The 20,488-nt window shown below is 37.3% G+C and overlaps 1 protein-coding gene across 1 annotated transcript in view; it reads left to right on the plus strand.

The window, feature by feature from the left end:
• The window catches only part of LOC139776724 (CCR4-NOT transcription complex subunit 6), a 314,159-nt gene extending 308,027 nt beyond the window's left edge, over positions 1-6,132 (plus strand). The window contains exon 4 of the mRNA XM_071713605.1: positions 5,763-6,132. Within this exon, the coding sequence (XP_071569706.1) occupies positions 5,763-5,833 (71 nt within the window). The 3' untranslated portion in view covers positions 5,834-6,132. The remainder of the gene's footprint in view (positions 1-5,762) is intronic.
• Positions 6,133-20,488: the final 14,356 nt, after the last annotated feature.

A 20,488-nucleotide genomic window follows, 5' to 3' on the forward strand; every position in this document is an offset into this window, starting at 1 on the left:
CGTTATCCCTTTGTGCCCGCCAGCTCTTCCGTTTCGCCGTGATCCTTGTCGCGCGTAGCTATTTCTGCACCTCTCTGTCTTGAAGAAGGCAATAATGTATAAAGATTTTATCTTTATTATTTGCAGAATTTGCTATCAATTTATATATATGTATATGTATATGCATGATGACAATGTATATATACGTACACGTTCTATTAATTTATATACACGCGACGTCATCTCGCTCGAGGATTTATATAACCGCGCCTTCAGTCAGTTTGCTCATAGGCGGGCGAAATATAATCCTCGCGTTCTACACGTGGGTATGTGAGTCAGAAGTCGCTTAGTGCGCCTGTTACCGGCACGCAAATTGAATCGAGTTACGCGCGATCATCATCTTAGTCAACGGGGGGTGGGGGGGGGGGGGTATAAAGTTACGAAAGATTGATTTATGAAATCTCCGCGGGAGACGATTAATAATCGCAGGGCTCTGCGAATCGATATAAGATTTTTTCGCGGTGTCGCGATTAATCACCTGTTCTTCTCGCGCGCGCCAACTGAATCTTATTGTTGAAAAGTTTTATCCGTCACTACGGTTTCCTCCCCACTGCCGATTTTCCTCCGATCGATCGAAACTTTCTCTCCGGTGAATCTAGGAATTTACGTGAATTAAAAACAAGGTGAAACTTCGCGAGACTCCCGCGAGAATGATGGATGGAATTTATAACTTCTTGATATCGTTCCGGGAACACTCAGAATTTAGACTGCTTTATTACCGCCTTATAAATTCGGGCATAACTGTTGGCTTATTTTTAATGCGGTATAAACGCGATAGAGCGGAACATTATAATACAATATTTAGAAAAAAAGGTAAGGAGCGGAGGATAACTCTCGTTTGGTAAAATATTTTGTTAACATTTTCCTCGAAGTCTGAAGCCGCTGCGAGTAATATCGACGGGGTCGGAAGTAAAGCATACAAAAATTGTGGGAAAAGTAAACTGCATTATACATACGATGTAAAACCACTACACTCAGAGAAATGGACAATTCGTTCAAAAATTAACAAATGGATAATCCGATATTTTTAATCGGAATTATGAAAAGCCGATCAAGATTAGAATAATGTCCAATCAATGTTAGCCGGATATCATTGATAATTGATCGGCTTTTTAATTATTCCGATTGAAAGTGTCGGATTGTCCGTTTGTTAATTTTCGAACGATCATTTAGACCTGGATTTTTCTCTCAGTGTACTCATTTATATATCTTAGCTTAGAAAAAAATTGTCAGAGCAGAAAATGTTTAACTTAAATATTTATAAGAAATATAAAAATTATGATTACGAAAACTTAACATTGTTGTGTTAACAATTACGTAGTTGTCTCATTATTTTTTCTATATTATATAGAAATGTCTTCTTCGAATAAGCTGGCAAAAAGTCGACCGTTACTTCTGCAACAGCCTAATATTTCGAGTGCAAGAGCATCATCATTGTCATGATCGTCAATGATACGGACCATACAACAAAGTTCAAAGATCCGGCGACTTCACAGTTAGATGCAATTACACGATCGAATGGACCGCATAATGGGCGGCCAAGTGTTTCGCTGTCCGACCGGGTAATTGAAATCCAGAGATGCTGCCGCCGGTGGGCGCGATTTTATGGGGTTTTCCGGTAAGACCCCGCGCGGTGCCCCCGTCCTCTCGATCGTAAAATCCCCATCGCGCCTACGTGACAAAACCGCGAGTGAATGGGGTGCCCTGTAGCAACTGTCTATGCAAATAAAATCGGTCGGACGAGCGTGAAGCGGTAAATTCCGGGGCGCCTAGTGTTTTAAAATCGCCTAATAGCACACGCTTCCATCCAGGGGCGGTATCTCAGTATTCGGTATACCGTTAGAAGAACGATCTCGTGAAGATCGGTCAAGGCGTTTACGACTTCTCGCGTTATCAATTTCGCTGATACCAATCGGGTATCGGAATACTGACAGACCTCTTCTAAAATAGATTAATTTTATGTCTAACACAGGTTTAGTCTTCTATTTTTGGAATTTTAAAATTTTTACACGTTTTTGAATAATTGAAAACCGATTTTTAAAGATCAGATAACAGTTTTCAATTAATAAAAAGAATAATTAGTGGAGAGTATTAATATCAGTTTTGTGATTTTTTATAATATACAGCATAAACATGAATGCATTTGTGCTTGAAACGAAGCTCGCGTTACGAAATTTAGAAATTGAAACGTTCGTCAAGCTATCAAGAATGATAAATTATCGTCGCACTAATGATATTGTGTAGGAGTATCAGAGAACAATACTGTTAGAAAAAAATAGTTTATTCTTTTCTTATTAAATTAATGCATTAGTTTCGCTATTCTAGGCTTCATTATGCGTAGCAAAGACAATCGATTATTCTTGAGAACAATCAATTGTGCGATTTTCTCATTGCGGTTTTATTGCGGTAGTAAAAGGCATGGAGAGATCGTGTGGAAATGTAATTGAAATGTAAAAACCGTGCTCTCCTTCTCGCAGGGCAAAGTGAATTGTCTTGATTTCGCCACGGTTAGATGCAACGTTAATTACGTTTCTCTGTTATCTGCATACTTTTGCATAGCGAAATGCTCCTTTGTTTAATGCAATTTCATTAGTCTTTCGTGAACTTTAACGCGCTGTACATTTTATCCTCCGCCGGGGGGATAAGCGTGTTTCCCCTTTCATTTGCTTCTTTCTCTCCTCAAAAAGTGGCAATTTCTTGCTAACAAAAGGTTATCCCAAATCCTGATAAACTGTATTTGTTGTTAAAAAGGCAAGTAAATAACAGTAGTGCTCTGTTAAACTTGAAAAATCTTTTTCAATGAAGATCTGAATAAAAAATATTTTTACAACCTTTATGAATTTTTTATATCAAATAGAGTATGCGTAATATATATATTGAGATTCCATTCATTTATATTAATACTGATCGCTAAATCCCACTTTTTTACTGAACATTCTGTACAAGTTTATTTAGCGAAAAGCAAGCTTATTATGTTGCTTTGCTCTTGTCTGTTTTAAATTAATTATAACGAATTTCGAACGTTATATTTCACTCTCAAGTGAAAGCACGAGGTTCCGGAGTTCCGCTTCATTAAGGAACGAGAGGATGCTATAATACGTAAATTCGTTCGCGTATTAAATTAATTGCGCGCTTGATTCTGCTTGACTTTCGCGCCGCCACTTGATAATGAGTACGTCAAACTATTTGAAGTTCTTTTAAACGCGATCGCGCAATTATCCCTGCATTTTTGTAGGAAACCAAGTGAGTGTCCTCGAAAACGACCACAAGTAACTGTTTATCCGAGTACGATGTGCATCACTAGGATGACTTTCATTCGTAGAAAGTAGAAAGATTAATTAACAACTCGATATTTTTGTCAAATGCTACTCTCGAAAGTAGACATGAACGGAATTGATGATAGCTTGATGATATCTTCTCTCTATTGATCAATGCAGTATACCGCGTTAATATCTTTCGTAAGATATTAGCTTCTAAATATGGGAAATTGATAGGAGTATTGATGTTTTATACTTTTCCACACGTTAGTTTCCAATTTCAATTGTAATCATCGCTGCGTCTCATTTCTTTTCCTTATTATTATTTTTTTATTATTCTTTATGGCTTGTGTCTGGAAAACTTAAATTTCAAGATAAAGTGTGCGCAGTATGCGCACGCTAACAAGCACCCTAAGGCGCTTATCGTTACTTGCGATCGCAACACGGCGTACAATATTGATATAAACATATCGTGGAATTTAAAAAAATTCGGCATACCGTTGCCTATCGGCGCGATAATTCGATATTCGGTGTATTTTGCCACGGCATCTTCGGTCTCGTACGGAGTGAACTTTGACTGCATGCGCGCAGTTATCTGCTACCGTCTTTCTACGGCGAAGTGGGTCGAATTTCTAACGAGGCCCGCTGACATAAACTTTGACGGCAGATATGATTAGCCAATTAGACGGATCCGTGTGTGAGAGGCGAGTGCCAATATCATGTCGTAACTTCCATCGCCGAGTTAATAGGAACGTCCTACCGACTCGCCATACTAACCTTAGGACCTCACCTCACGTTCGATTTTATTACGAGTAGCAGTACCGTAGATAGATTTTAACCCGGCGTCGTGAACCGCTCGTTCCCACATTAAACTTTAATCGTTATTACGTAATATCTTTTTCGCGATTATTTATAGGGTGGCTGATATTTTTATTATTATCTTCAAGGCGCGTCCCCATATTAAAATTATCGTTTATAACCATTTATTGAACTATTTATTATCCACTACCTAAACTTGTCTATTTTTATTATTAGTTCTTATTCTACTACGTTAATATATTAGTTTGCAAGATCTATTTGCTAAAGGGATTTATATTTGCGACATAACAATTTAATTTCCGTATTTAGAAAGTATAGTGCGTCAGCACTCTTGCTGTTCCTTTTTAGAGAAGGCGAGAAAGAGAGAAAGAGAGACCAAATTCCTGCTCATTCACTGGAAGACAATAGGTCGGAGAACGTGAATGTACTGTCGTCCTCGTTGAGCGACATTTCACATTGGAACAATGCATCTACGCATCGGCAATTTTCCCTTTTCTTTGATGTAGCACATTGCGAACCGGACAAAAGGTCAGATTTCCGCTTACATGATTCTACGTCGTAACGTAGATGTCGCACAGAATTGTCACGATTTACGATGACACGTGTCTTAACGCGAACTCATGTTACGAAGCAAGCGAGACAATTTACTTTTATGTTATGATATTTGACAGTTTCAGTATTTTATTTGACAATTTTGATATACTTTCTCTTCTTGTCTCTAGTATAATGTACAATACGTAAAAAAATATATTTAATCAAATTAACACCGTTGAACGATCAGGACTCGATGTTGATTGCCTAATAATATTATTCACGTGAATTTTATATACGTGCACTGAGAAAAAAATTTGTTGATTTAAAAAAATATTTAGTCCGATACGAGCAACTAAACATTTTAGTTAGTTTAACTAAACATTAGTTGAATTAATTAATTCTTGATTAAAAAATTTTAAAAGTTCACATGAATGCACTATACCTTTTTTAGTGCAACTTGAAATTGTTGAAACAACTAATGTTTAGTTAACTAACTAACATGTTTAGTTATTTGTATCGGACTAAATATTTTTTGGAATTAATAAATTTTTTTCTCAGTGTGTAATTCTTCGCTTTGGCAAAGCGCCGTTACTTTCGGATTTGAAACACAGTCTCAACCAAAGCTAGAACAGGACAATCACATAATTAAATTGATAATCAATTTAATCACACTAACACACATCTTTAAAATATATTTACATTTGCGTGCATGTATTAATATTTGATTAATTAAATATTTTTGTGTGACGCTTTGTGAAACGCTTTATACGTTACGCAGATGCTGACGGTCTTTATGAAAAACTTTTCTAAAGAGACTCGAATGCCGACGGTGCACACTAATATCTTCGCTGTCGCGTAAACGCGATCCGCCGACTAAGTATCCTTTCACTGGCGATTTATGCGCCAGCAACAGGTGTCGGGAAGGCGCGACGCGACGGCAGCGATTCAGTTGCATCGCTCGAGAAAATCGGATAAGAGCCGCGGGGAGAGTAGTGAGAGAAATTCGCGACTGGAAATTTTCGGTAAGGAGCGAGATAGAGTCGAAATAGAGTACAAGCATCTCGTTAGCCGATGTTTCTTGCGTTTACTATAAATGGTAATCCTGGTTTCCAGAGTGGATTCGTGAGGGAAGGAGGGAAGGAAAGAGAATGGGGCGAAGACATCCCCCGACGACGAGAAGCTAACGGTTGTTTCGGTCCAAATGGGAAGTCTGATTGCACTTTCATTTTCGGATGTCTCTTCCTATCTTTTATTGTTCTTCGTTTCTCCCCGCCGGGAGCCATCGTTAACTGCGTTGTTACTATTATTGTTGTTAGTATTATGAATTGTAGTATTTTATTGTCAAGGCGTAGAAATGGAGAAATTAATAATTTTTACGGTGAGTTACGCCTCACGCCTACATCTTTATTTCTTATTATATTTTATACATAAAAAATAAATTTATATTATATTTTATACATAATAAATTCAAATTTTCTAGCTAGTTAATTGATTTTTTTAAAATAAATAAGGTAGGCCCAATTTACGAATAGTTTCGATCGATGTGTGTTTAAAAAAGAGCGCCTCAGCGAGCGGAGCTTTTCGAGGACGTGTGAAATATATGCGAAGATTGAAGGCACATGGGCAGAGTCCGCTTCGTTTGCCCGGCCTGCAACGGTGAAGTGACCCGCCAGACACCCATCAACGCCTCAGACACAGACGAGCCCGAGTAATCGTCCTCCTCTCGCTCTGTTCTGCTTCTTTCTCTGTTCTTCACTCCTCCCTCAACCAACCTGACCTCCCTCGCCTCCTCTCTCTTTCTCTCTCTGACTTGACCTGTATTTAATTCAATTCTTTCACGTCTCGTTATTATGATTAGCGTTCAGAGTACATTACAACGCATTGATGAAGTGAAGAATTTCTTCAGAATCTTATTCAGAGCCAATCTTCCTGATGGCGCCTCGATTAAACTTATTCGTATATGAATTGCCTTCATATTTACTTTCACATCTAAATTACCATTAAAATTAATTAATTTAATAAAAGGAAAAAAATCAATGTTTTTAATAGTTAACAGGATTAAAAAAGAGATATGTAGAAAATTGATACAATTAAGACATTTTTTATTATCAGATTTATATGAAATTATATTTTTTTTGATCAATATCACAAATAATTCTTTATAAGAATTTGATTTGAGTAAAAATATTTATTTTTTCCTGGTTTATCTCTGAGTTATCTCTTCATGCGACATGATGAGGATGATAACCAAATCTTTTTCTTGACTGTGCTCTTCCGCTCTAGGACAACAGGAAGAATCTGTGTCCCCACCCACGTCCGTCAGTTTGTCCGAATGTCATAGAAGTGGGCGATTTTTCAGACCGTGAAGCCGAACGGGCGCCACTTCGTCGAGAACAAAACCTCGAGGCGAATGCACGCGTTGCATTCTTCTCGTATGTAGGCTAGTAGTGACTTCCTCTTCTCTTCTTCCCTCGCGCCCCTCTCCCCAATTAGATGTTACATTTTGTAATTGTTTCCTCCAGACCCCGCTGAAGTTAATTATTCAGATCCGTTATGTTCCCGTTCGCCTTAGCTCGCTAGGAACGAACACGCGGAATGTGGTGCAGGCCGCGCCACGCGCATTATGTCATGATCATTACCTCTAACAAGCATCTAGTCCGATAATTAGCATCGTGCGTCAAGTTGCATGAAACTTACGGAAAAGTTACAGTAATTTAAACGTTTAGTTACAGTAAAATAGGAAAACAGTCTGCAGCACAGACCTCGGTATGCGATTTGTTAAAAAATATTGGCATGTTGTAAATCAACAAACGAAATCAATGATTATATATTTGTATAATTCTTTCTGTAAAGAAATAGATCACACAATTTACAGACAGATATGTAAATTTACAGACTCCAGTATGGAACATGCATGTTTCTAGAATAAATTTGATTTATTTGTGGAAGATGTCGAGACTATGCTTTCGCGCGGCATGAGGAATTACTTAAGCGACGTATAATTTAAAGGCGGAGAATAAGTCGTGTCTCCGCTGTATGTTTTCGCGTATTTATCCTTCGCTTAACCGATGAAATACAACCGTGTATATCAAGATTTTTTGTATAAAGATCAAAGATCGTGGGTATCGACGATATACGCGCCGCTGGCAGATATTAATCTAACTGTCTAAGCTCGTGCTTAGGCTTTACGATCCAGTTTCGGGAACACAGGCGAACCAGACACAAGCATTATTCGCATACTCGCCCGTCATTGTACCGGGGATTGCAACCAATAAGGGCATCGACCTGAGAGATGCTCTCAACTTGGAGCTTAACACGCAATTAACGCTAAGTGCCTAATTCTCATCTCATATTGGCGTCGAATTGATAAAAAGTGAATTTAAAAATATCGATTGTAAAATATAGATAGATATTTAAAATACATTTAACAATAAGTTATAAGAATGAAATATATTACACTCTTAAGCATGTGTCGCCAAAAATTGGAGGTACACGTTGAAATAAAAACCCTACGTAATTACGAGGGACATAAGTACCATCAAAAATAGAAGGGAAGATGTTACCTCGAAGTCAGGAAGTACATTATGCGGTAAGCATGTATCACCAAAAATTGGAGGCACGCGTTGAAATAAAAACCCTACGTAATTACGAGGGACATACATAAGTAGATACCCTCAAAAATAGAAGGGAAGATGGTACCTCGAAGTTAGGAAGTACGTTATGCGGTACAAATGTACTGGATGATTGGAGATACATCTTTTCTTGTTCTAGTATTTTCAAGAATTAGCTAAATTTTTTGTTGTCATATTATTTTGTTTACATATTAAATGCAATCTGAATGTCTAAATATATTCCCAGTGTATTTTTTTTATGTTCAGTTAAAATTTCTGAATATTTTGGCATTTTATAATCAACTATATTATGTTTTAAAAACATAAATGGTGTGTTAAACTTGACTTTACATGACGAAAGATATGTGTATCTAGTAAATTCTAGATATTCCAACCTGCTCTCATCTTTTTTCCTTCCAATCCAATCTTATCTTTCCCCAAACATTTACTTCGAAATTAAAGTAATGATTATTTCTTTTACCTTGCTTTGATATTTCTTGAAAAATAACAGAAAGTTTAACACACCATTTATCTTTTTAAAACATAATATAATTGATTATAAAATGCCAAAATATTCAAAAATTTTCGCACTGTGACTCCCGGCACGCACCGCAAAATACTCCGCGAATGTCACTGCTTGTGAATATATTCATATTCATGCTAGTTGCGTAAATAATATAACAGTCGTATAAAACGGTCTAAGAATCCTTTGCTCGAGCAACGATATGACACGTCCGCGTCGATGCCTAGTGGCTATGCCACTGCTATTTGCGAATGTCTTTTGTTCAACCTACGTATACGAGGTACATATGTAGGAGGTACATTTGTACGAGGTACATATGTACGTACGAGGTACGTATGTACGTGGTACATATGTACGTACGAGGTACGTATGTACGGGGCACATACGGGAAGCCCCCTAAAAAACTGTACCTCCTAAAAAATTGTAAAGTGCGGTACCTCCAATCGGTACCTCCTCCTTTATCAGTACCTCGTGTATTCCGTATCTCGTGCTACTGTACCGGGAAAAGTATCTCCTAGCAGCATGTAACTCGAAATGTCATTTCCATTTAGAAATTAGTACCTCGAATTTGGAGATACTACGCGGTACATGCTTAAGAGTGTATAGATAAGAAAACAATTAAGATTAAAAATTAGGCGAAAGATAGATAAGAGTCGCTGTAACTTGAAAATCTCACACGTTGAATAAATAAAACTCAGAATCTTAAATAAGTAAAATTTAGATTCAGATTATTTAAGTGTGTTACAGGAATACGGAGCTTTAGAGAGATAGGTAGAGGGAGAGGGAGAAAGAGGCGATAAAAAAAGTTACACGTTTCGCCGTAACTTCGTTCCTTGCGATCGACGATTCGCCGTCGATGCGGTTTTCCGGAAATAATATCGGAAATACGTGACGCGCTTATTTCAAGCGACGACGCTTAAAACTCATCTCATCGAGAGTGTGGGCGAACTTTTAACGCGCTGTTTTTCTTGTTTGTTTCAGGTAAGCCACCTTCCTTCCTCTCTTCCTTCTGGTCGGTTCTTCTTCCAAAACTTTCGTGGTGCTTTCTTTACTCGGTTCTCCAAAGTATATAATATATATATATATATATATATATATATGCACACACCCCTATATGTGGCCGGCCCCTGGGTAAGTTATCGTATCATGAAGTTTCTCGCGCCCCTTTTCCCCTATCACTGAACTTTAACACGCCACACCGTTCTGTTTTATTAAACTTTTGATAGAAAATCGTGATCAGTGATATTAACGATAGTTATGATGATCCTCGAACAAGCGCGAGAGAGAGAGAGAGAGAGAGAGAGAGAAACACGTCGAAAGGGGTATTCTCTATATCTGAGTTATTATTAACCCTCCGACTTGGAAGTATTTCCTTAGTGAGGCACGCTGTACACAATGTTGTTGTCGGAGTTGAGTTCTTGTTTATTAAGCAAGATAAAATGCTGGGGCAACTTATTTATATTCTGCAAACGAACTTGTCGGAATTGAATCAGAGCGTCATGAATAGAGATACCGTTCGTTACTATGCATTCTCTCGGTGGCGGTTATTAAATGAGGAAGATTTCTAAAGAATCGCAATGAATCCGCGACGTAGAAGGTAAAGATTCCGGGGCGGTCCGCGCGTCGGAATTCGAATTTCACGTGAAATGAAAAATCCGTTATTACTACCGATGAATTCCGCTTCAATTGTAATAAGGTGCGAACGAATCGTAGAAATCGCCATTTTATAAAGGTATAAGAGAATTCATTTTCATATTAGTATTGAAAATTAACGAACGATTGCATTCAAAGCGATTGAAGTTTTTAATTGTTAATTACATCGTAGAATTGGCTACGATTAAAGCGCCTTGATTGTAATCGTTAATTCTCGCTTAAATTTAATTCTGCCTAGACTCAGATGAGGAGAATCTGACACGTGTGCGCGCGTGAGGTTCAGGTTCTTAATCACGGCGTGTTATTATAACGTCGCCGCTTCCTTCCTTCCGCCGCTTTGTAATCAGCTCATAATGACTCCGCCACAATTTTGTGTCGCGCCCGATTAATGACGGATTAAATGAGCATCGGTATCACACGCGACGCGTAATCGCATTGCCGTGTTATTAGCGAGTGTTCATTGATTACGCCGGGCGCGGCGTTATTTTGTCATAATTACGTTGATCCCATCAACGATCGGTCATTCGATTATCGACGCGTTTTAATTGGCGTATTTGCTTGTTATACGATTCATCTATCCTTTCTCTAAAGTCTTTGCGGAGTTTTTTGGAGCCTTCGCTGAATCGTATTGATTAATTAAACCAATGCAATGTGATACTTTGTCCTCGCGAAATTATCCGTCGATTTCTCCGCTCGCTTTCCGTTGTTAGACCCACTAACAGAAACAACAGGCACTTGTTAGTTTCGCGAGAGTTACTCTAATGACGGTCAGAACTGCAGAACTGCGACGTGCTCGAGGGCTTGCTAATCGCGGGATAATTGCGTTCTCCGACCTCCGACCCAAACAGTAATCTGATTCCGCAGCTGGTCGTCTTGGGTCGGTCATATCTTCTGCCAGAGGCTAGAGAGAATTTGTATATGCGAACTTTGTGCATGTGATGAGTGGAATCATCGAATAAAACTTACAAGGATTTATTTTTTAATCCATATTAAACTTGTTTTAATTTCACAATTTGGCAAAGAATACGTGTAATGCATCTTACCCATGTTTTTATCGCGTATTTCTCAATTTATTTACTTAAAAATATCAAGAGACATAATGTCTCGCGTCAAGTACACGCGCAGTGCGAGACCGCCCCATGTATTTTTACGCGAGCCAACGAGTTGCGAGTATAATAATTAAACACCTATAACTCCTACGCTAAAATCTCTTAAATGAATTAAATTTATTCCCAAATTCTATAAGATTGAGTGCTGTGGTAAAATTATCCTTGACACGTATTATAGTTAGAGCTTGGATGTCAATTGCGGCAAATCAATCGACGTCGATGTCGGCCCGATTAAGCAAGTATCATGGTTTCTGGCGCGTCCCTCGTGGTCTCCATGATTCATCAGAGAAGAGCCGAAGTGCGAGGGGGCGGTCAGGCTGTGTCTCGTTATCGCGATAGTGTAAGCGAGACACTTGAATAACTGTTACAACAACTTAACCGCCGCTATACACTACACGTGACAATAAGGGTCGGGTCCTTGTCAGAATATTGTTGGAAGATGAGACAGAAAGTACTAACGTGATTATCTTCATGTGACACATCTTTTCCGGGTCGCATCAAGATCGTGTTAAGACGTCTTTACTAAACAACGAGATTCACATATCGATAAAATTAATAAGGTAGTTTTGTTTAAATGAGACAATTTTCAGATTCTGTGGAATTTTTTACTTCTAAATATTATAATTATTTCACAAAATACAATTCTTTTTCTCCTTTATCCACAATCTTCCTCTCTCACAATACTTAATTAATATTAAATAATAGAACTCCTGCAAAATGTATTTTAATTACAAATTAATAATAAATTATCTCAATCGCATGAAACTGGGAGAGAATGGCGATTATTATTAATTTATTATTTAAATGCAATTTGCATTGCAGTGCTTGGTATAAATTAAGTATCGCAAAAGGATATGGAAGAGAGAGAGGTTATTAATTTTTTTAAAATAAAATTTAAAACTTAAAAACTCATGAAATATTCTAAAGATAAAACCAATCTATTTATAGCTATATCTGAGAATATAAGTTTACCGATATTTGAGTATTATTTTCACGATATTTATAAATATCTTGTATTATTTTATTTGTGAAGAACAGCACATATCGCACCCCGAGAAGAATACTATCACAACTCAAAAAATTTCGATTTTGAGTTAAGGCCATAAAAAGTATGCCTAAGGTGTTCCTTACATGCTAATAGTGTCACAAGTCTATATGCGGAATCCGTTGCACGGGCATAAAAACGCCGTTTTTTTTTAAACCAGTTGTGGTTTCCTGGATGAACAATGTTATAAATGAATTGACAAGTGAATCACAGCAGACCTCTTCAGGAAACAGTATAAGTTTTATTATAACAAAATGTCATAATTGCAGTTAGTTATTTCACAATTAAAAGAAATTTAATTAAATTTGTTTTTTCTCTCTCCTGAAAATTGTATATTTTTGAGTTGTGACAGTGTTCTTCTCAGGGTGCGATATATCCGTGTACTTTTGAGAAGCTGTTTTTAGGATTACGAGAAATAATACACTTGTAACGGGATCGAAAGTCCGATTCTGTCTTGTCGGTTTAGCGTATATATCTATGTAAATTTATCAGTGTGTGCTCGAACTAGATTCAATTAGGGACAGCGTGTATATACTCGAGTGCTCATCGATATTCATCCCGCGGCTAATACCTGCACGCCTCTCGATGGCGTGTAGCGTGCATAAGAAACAACATAGCGCTGTATGCATTACTCTGTGAATCCGTGTTAACATTACAAAGATAACAGAATATTCAGGAGATAACTTTCTCTTTCAACGCAAATGATAATTAAATTTGTCATCAGTTTTTATTAAAAACAAACTCGCGTTTTAATAAAGTTTGATTATTGTGATTAATTTTTAGCGACATTTTGCGCAGCTTGGACGAGAGTCAATATATTTTTCATAATAATAGAATTTAAATAAATGAGTAAAGTGATGTGTGATAAGTCAAATTAGTGCTCACAAATTGAACAACATAATTGGGAAATTATAATAAACGCGATTATTATGAAAATATCTCGAACATTTACCGTCAGTTTATTTTTTAAAAGTTAGCTATTTATCAGAAACGTTTTGTACTCCTTGTCATGTCTATATGTTTGTCTCGGTATTCACTTCGCGGCTAATGAACCTATTTTGACAATAACAATGTATGCATAAGAAACAGCATGGCGTACGTGGTTTAGGCTTTATACCGCGAATCCGTGTTAACATCACAAAGACTTGATAACAGGGTATCCAGAGCAGAATTTCCCGTGCCCGTCCGTATCGTCACGTTTAAACCACGACCGGCTTTTGCGGTAAATCACTTATTAAGAACCCACCCTCGGCTAACGAGAATGTAAAGCAGTGATATCCGCGGTAAGTATATGCGCATAGTAATCTCGCGCGCGCGCGCGCGCCGAGATTAATGGCGTCTAACGAACTGATTTGTAACATTGTTGTATCAAGCGGAGATAATTGAGCGCAATACATCCGCCGCGTGCGCATTCGTGTAAACAGTGCACCGCGATAGATAAATTATCGATGTACCGCGTCGACGTACGAGATATTCAGCTGGCTTGTTAATTGACTACCGCCACTAACGTGGCTTATCAAGACAGAACAAGGTACTACTGTATCTAACCCATCTAGTCATCGCGTTTAAATTATGCAACGAGATAGATAATCCTGCAATCGAATGGATCGTATATCTTTTAGTGCTATTGAAAGATCGTAGCTCGAAAGATCAAGATTAAACATTATGAAATAGTAAACTCGATCTGGTTTTCTCATTATAATATATTGAGATAAAAGAATCGAGTTTTATTTAAATGAAATGAAAATATGACAAGTTATTGTGATTTTTATATTTAAGATTAGCTTAGAAAATTCCAAATGTTAGTTTATATATGTCTAACTATTTATTTTAAAAAATCGTACATATGTCTCACCTTCGTGCAGAGTGTCTCCCCTTCATAGCATATCTTGGAGGTTATAGAATCAAAAGTCTTAACTTAATTAAAATATTGAGATCTCAAAAGTTTTCGAATTATAAACGGTTAAAATTGATTGACGATATCGTGTAGAGTTCATGTGTAGTTCATAACTGCGTTTATGTACACATTAATCTGTTGTTTGTTATTAATTTTCACAGCACAGGTTATATAGATTTTTATTGATTATTTGATTTTGCCATTTGGTTTTTTCTTACATAAAGACAGTACTATATTAGTTAGTTCATATTGACGATTACTAATATCAAATTTTATATTACACGCAAATTATTAAATTTTCCTTTTTATGAAAATTCGAATGACTAATTGTTAAAAGAATTATGAAATATAAATTGAAAGAATAAAGTTTATTTTTATCTCGCAATCACGTGGAAAATGGAAATTGTATAATTTCTTGTTATTTCGTCTCAAAATTTTTACATTCCGAGATGAGTAAAATTCTGAATTGTTGATTTAAATAAGTTTAGAAAAAATACGAATTGTCACGTTTTTTCCGACGGTTTAATTTCATTTTTGTAATTTATTGAAATCGCGCAATTTTATTCCTCTCAGAACGTAAAAATTTTTCATAAAATAAAAACTGAATTGAACAACGTAAATACTATTTTAATTAAAACAATTTTATTCTTCGATTCTTTGTCAAAGTATACACGATAATAATTAATTGATTAATTAATTAGTTGAAATAAATTTGATATAACTCAGGATGCGTGTAAACGTATAGACACGCAAACTTTATACCTACACGATACCATGGCATCTTTAACTGCTTACAACTCGGTAACTATTGTAGCTCCGATATAATTGTATCGAAATGTTCGATATGGCCGATCAATTAAACGAATGGCAGCAACAGCATTTGAGATTGAGCCGTTCGTCATCGCGACGAGTAATTAAGATGTTCGATTATCCAATTATGGATTCTATCTCGTTCATGCAGCTGAGGAGGTTTTCATGGGGAGCTGGCACGACGCCGAGCAACCGCGTCGTTATGCACGATCGACGACGAGGAGAAAGACATAATCGCGATTCATTCCACTCGAGGACGCGAGTAAGGACACGCGTGTCCCACCGATCCCACGGAGTAGACAATGAGCCTACTCTTCACCCTGTCGATTCGCGTGCTCGCTCGAATAGTCGGACCATTATGCTCTCTTTCTAGTCTTACACCTCGATAATCTTATTCCGGAGACTTATCGGCGGACGGAAGGATAAGGGGAAGGAAAGAAAAGATGCGGAAAGGCAGATATCGGATCGTTACGTTCGTACAAAACATTAAGTTTTATATAACAACAATATGTCTTTGCGTGATTTTCGAACAAATGGAATATATATGTACAATAAAAATATTTAATAATATTTCTTAAAATATTTTTTCCAATTCTTTACATTTTCATAAACTCACTGTAATTTGAAAAGATGCAAACATTTCACAGAAACTAGAGATATTTTTGTAAAAAGATTGCTATATTTTCTCAACTTGTTGTAAGATTGTGTAATATAGATTATCGGAAACTCATTTTTACAGTAGCGTTTTGCGAAACTAAAAACTTTCGAAATCTGACATTTCACATACAACGACTCGACATAACGATGATACGTTTTCGATGGGTATTACATCGCGACCTCTCTCTCGTTGATATCTTTGTGCAACAATAGCGATGATGACTCGCATCGTTTGAGATCTTTCCCAGACGGAAGAGCTCGGCGGAAAATCTAGGTTGTGCTCTTAATGCGCCTCGGTTAATGATCGTAGATATTATTTTCTTTTTGGAGAGTGTGTACTTTGTGTTTCGTGAAATGAATTTCCCACGGAGATATCCAGTGTGAATACGTTGATTTATACTATATGATTTCTCATTTTCTGATGAATATATACGTCACAGTAAAAACGTGAAATTCAGTAAATGCATAACACTTACAAGAGCTCTAATTTATAAGTATGAGTGTAGTGGGGACTGCACCTTCCACTCCCTCAAAAAACTAATATAACCCAACTCAATCTATCAGTGTAATAATGATATTGCTTATTAAAAGATATAATTTTGAAACATAAAATTTAGTAAATGTATACATTGACTAGTAAGTGTATACATTTACTGCAATGATTTCACGCTTTTACCGTGACATATACATTATCAGATTTTTATAGATACAAAAAATGGAGCATGATAAGAGGATACACTCGGAATTTTCTGATTTAGTACCTATTATAGCTTTTAATTTTATCATATTAATAAATGAAACCTATGTGAATTCTTTATTGCGTGACACATCGAATTTTGCTTGTTATCTTTAGAATAATCTTAATATCTAGGCATTATTTGAAATTTTGCAGTGATCAAATGTATAATATCTTTTTCATATTACATTTTTCAAACGTCGTAAATATCGTAAGATTTACTTTTAGGTCGCAAAGTTCACAGATTTATCTTCTGCGCTTGTATATGTATAATCCGTTGTAAAGCTTGCAGAAATTTTATTTTATTTTATTTGGAAAATACAAGATATTTTGATCTTATGCCCTATATACGCCATATACGTCATAAGAGAGATTTCCTTTTATCCCAAAAATACTTCGCTTGATTATTCGGGGATCGAGGATCGGTCACGATCCTTTAATAAAGAGACTGTCTCTCTACACATCGATGTGAAAAGAGATAATTCGAAGGATTCTCGTGTATTGTATGATGACCTCTCGTGCAAGCAAGGCAACCGATACTCCGAGAGCTAACAATGGACGATGAAGATCTATCGTGAGAGCCATTATAAAGTTCTTATTGTGGGCGCTCTCTGTCTTTCCGCTGGTATCAATATCCGCCCCGCGAGAGTCGCGAAAGCCGATAAAACTCGCGGCCCATTGAACACATCGACGGAACAAGTCGCAATCGGAAATTCATTAACATCTCGAGATTTCATTGTTCCCGTCGGACATTTACCAGCTCCTTCGAGTCCTTCCAATTGTGCAATCTACACGCCATTTCAATCTTCTTGTGTGCGAAATTTATCAGTGGATTGTGCGAATGGAAGTAAAAAAAAAGAGTGTCTTAATACAAAGTCAGGAATTGTTCAGATCTTTTTTTCATCTTTGTTCATAGAACATTCCGATAAAAAGTTTCCGGGGCGATTTTAAACCCCGTGCAGAATAAATATATGAATAGTAACTGTATATATATCATATCCATGTACATCTTTAAACATTTTGACAATAATTATAGTCAAAAAGGGAGGTGATATTGGATGATATATTAAATTACGAAAGGAAGACACGATTACATATAGATGTAATAGCAAAACGCGGTAAAGAAAGCGGTTTAGAGGACGCAGGATTTTACGATAGCGATGAGGATTGTTGTTGCACGTTGCAGGTTTTAACGGTTGCGGCGCCGAAAGCCATTAGCGTCGGGGCAGGTGCGGCGATTCGAAGTTTGTTGAACCGTAGATAACGAAGTGGCGCGACGCGTTGCAGGTTGGAAAGGTAATGACGTGTGATGCGATACGAGTGACACGTGTAAACGGGCCACGTAACAGCAGCACGACTATGCAGCCGCTACTCGCTCGCTCGCGCGCCCGCGCCGCGCCGCGTTGATGCGGACGGCACGCGTGCAGATCGGCACGGTGCAACGACGTTAAACAGAGCCGTAACGTGCATTCTAACGGGCCCGACGAGGTCCACGCGCGGCTCGTTAAACGCCTGCAAATCCAATTATACCGTCGCGAGCCGCGCAATCGGGGACGGAAGGTCTCGATGGCGTTAAGCGGCGCGTTAAAAGCTTTACTTGAGATCCCGTGAATCGTGAAATGTACAGGAATGTCGGAAGAAAAATACTCGCGCGACTATACTTATTATATATCACATTGATGTTATTTATATACATTTTTTAATTGTTTTATAATGTTTTGTATACCTAATATCAATATTTTAAAATACGTTAATAAAATTGTATGGGCTACATTTACAAATTTATATACGACATCGTATGTTAATTGCATAAAATAATTGTCGTTATGACATTATAATAATGAATATCTAACAATCATCAGCGTAACTCTTGCACGTAATTTGCACGTTTCGATATATTATTTCGAACCGTTCTTTTTCGCAGCTCCGGTATTTTTACCGTTGCTCCACTCTCGCCACGTAATTTCCGTATTTAGAGTTAAAGCTCCGACGAGTGTTGTTAATTAGAGCGGGCATAGTTGAATTAATTTCTGCATTAGCGCGAACCGGTTTTTTATGCATTTTCGAATGCGTTGTACGTTGTACCTGCACACATCGGCCGGTGTACCCATTACTTTGGTCTATATTTGGAATAGGACTGGAAATCCGGCGTAATTAAACTGTTACGTCTTCGATGCGCCCTGTGTTGGAATTTCAATCCGATTGCCATTCGCTGCTACTCGCGATAACGAGCGTACCGCGCTCGTTATATCGTTTACACGTGTTCTCCGCAGAAATCGACGATAAATGCAAGAAATAAAGAATTAATTCTTAAAAAAGATATCTGGTTGAAGATATTATTGATGTTATGACATCATTTGATAAATTTTATTAATTAAAAATAGCAAATGAACTTGTTTTATAACATCATATGAGTGTTAATTAACATTTATTACGATATGACTGTCGTATATAATTAACATCGTAATAAATTTACAAAAAGTACTCTGCTATTTTATTTACAATTACATATTATAAATTTATTATTATTCTAAAGCACACATTTGGAAAGTATTGAAATGTATGTTTAACTATATTTTGGTTAAGTAATTAAAAAAAGATGCAGAATTGTTTTTTCGTGAAAGTTTAATAATAATATCTTTTTTTTTAATTTGTTCAGAAATAAACAGAAATTTAACGAAAGCATCATCGACCAGATATCGCTCTCTAGAAATTAACATCATTTATCATTTCTTAATCATTTCTCAAGTTCTTCATGCAGCCTCGGAATCACACCGTCATTTCAAAATCGAGGAAAAAGTCAACGAGGGTAAAGTAATCGATCTTTATGATAGGCCGACGGCTTTATGATAGGTCGACGTCACGTGAGGCGCGTTTAGGTATTATTATTATTCGTGCGTTTGATGGAGTCTTTTCCAGCCCGTCCCGCTTTGATCTCGCGGATCGATTCCGCGGTCGTTAATTATCTTCGCCGACTGCAGTTGATTGACTTTGCCGCAGTGAACCGATTAATTACGCTGCCAAGATCGAGGGAATGAATCATCTTGCTCCGAGGCTTCATTACGAAACGGTGAAGTTTAACAAACTCGTCTCGTCCCCCTATTCCCTTTCTTCTCTCTCTCTCTCTCTCTCTCTCCTCTCTCTCTCTCTCTCTCTCTCTCTCTCTCTCTCTCTCTCTCTCTCTCTCTCTCTCTCTCTCTCTCTCTCTCTCTCTCTCTCTCTCTCTCTCTTTCTCTCCTCTCCCTTCCCTGCCTCCCCCTCCTCTCTCTCTCTCTATTGCTGGTGCAAGTGTCATCTTTGAAGTTTCGCTCGAGCTACTCGATTCGTCACATTCGATCGTGGAAAATTCCTTTTACGTTATGTAAAATTTGATTTATACATTCGCAATTTTATTCATCATAAACAACGTATTCAACTTCGCTACTATTATTCCGCTCTCCAATGGAATATATTTCCTCCCATTGTTCTTTTTGTTATTTTGCATTTAAATATAACGCGGTTTATAATACCCCCCACATACATTTAGGTAGGAATATAAATGCGGAAGGTGTTTGCGTTAAATATTCTAAAGCAGTTTCCGTACAATAATACAAAATTCCTACGTAATGTAAGCACATTTATCCAAATTTCGGCGAACTGAGGGTTGAGACGCGCTCTCTCCGCGCGAGTAATAACGGTTTAATTACGTACGGAATGTATTAATTCATTCCTATACTTCTACGAGAAATTCGGGGAAATAGGACGGAAAGTTCTCCATTTCCGGGGTTTCTGTTTCTCGCGTTAACTAATAATCAGTCC

The sequence above is a fragment of the Temnothorax nylanderi genome, unplaced genomic scaffold, assembly GCF_030848795.1.
Source record: "Temnothorax nylanderi isolate EJ_2023f unplaced genomic scaffold, tnyl_v1.0 TNYL_tig0126_pilon, whole genome shotgun sequence".
Lineage (NCBI taxonomy): Eukaryota > Metazoa > Arthropoda > Insecta > Hymenoptera > Formicidae > Temnothorax > Temnothorax nylanderi.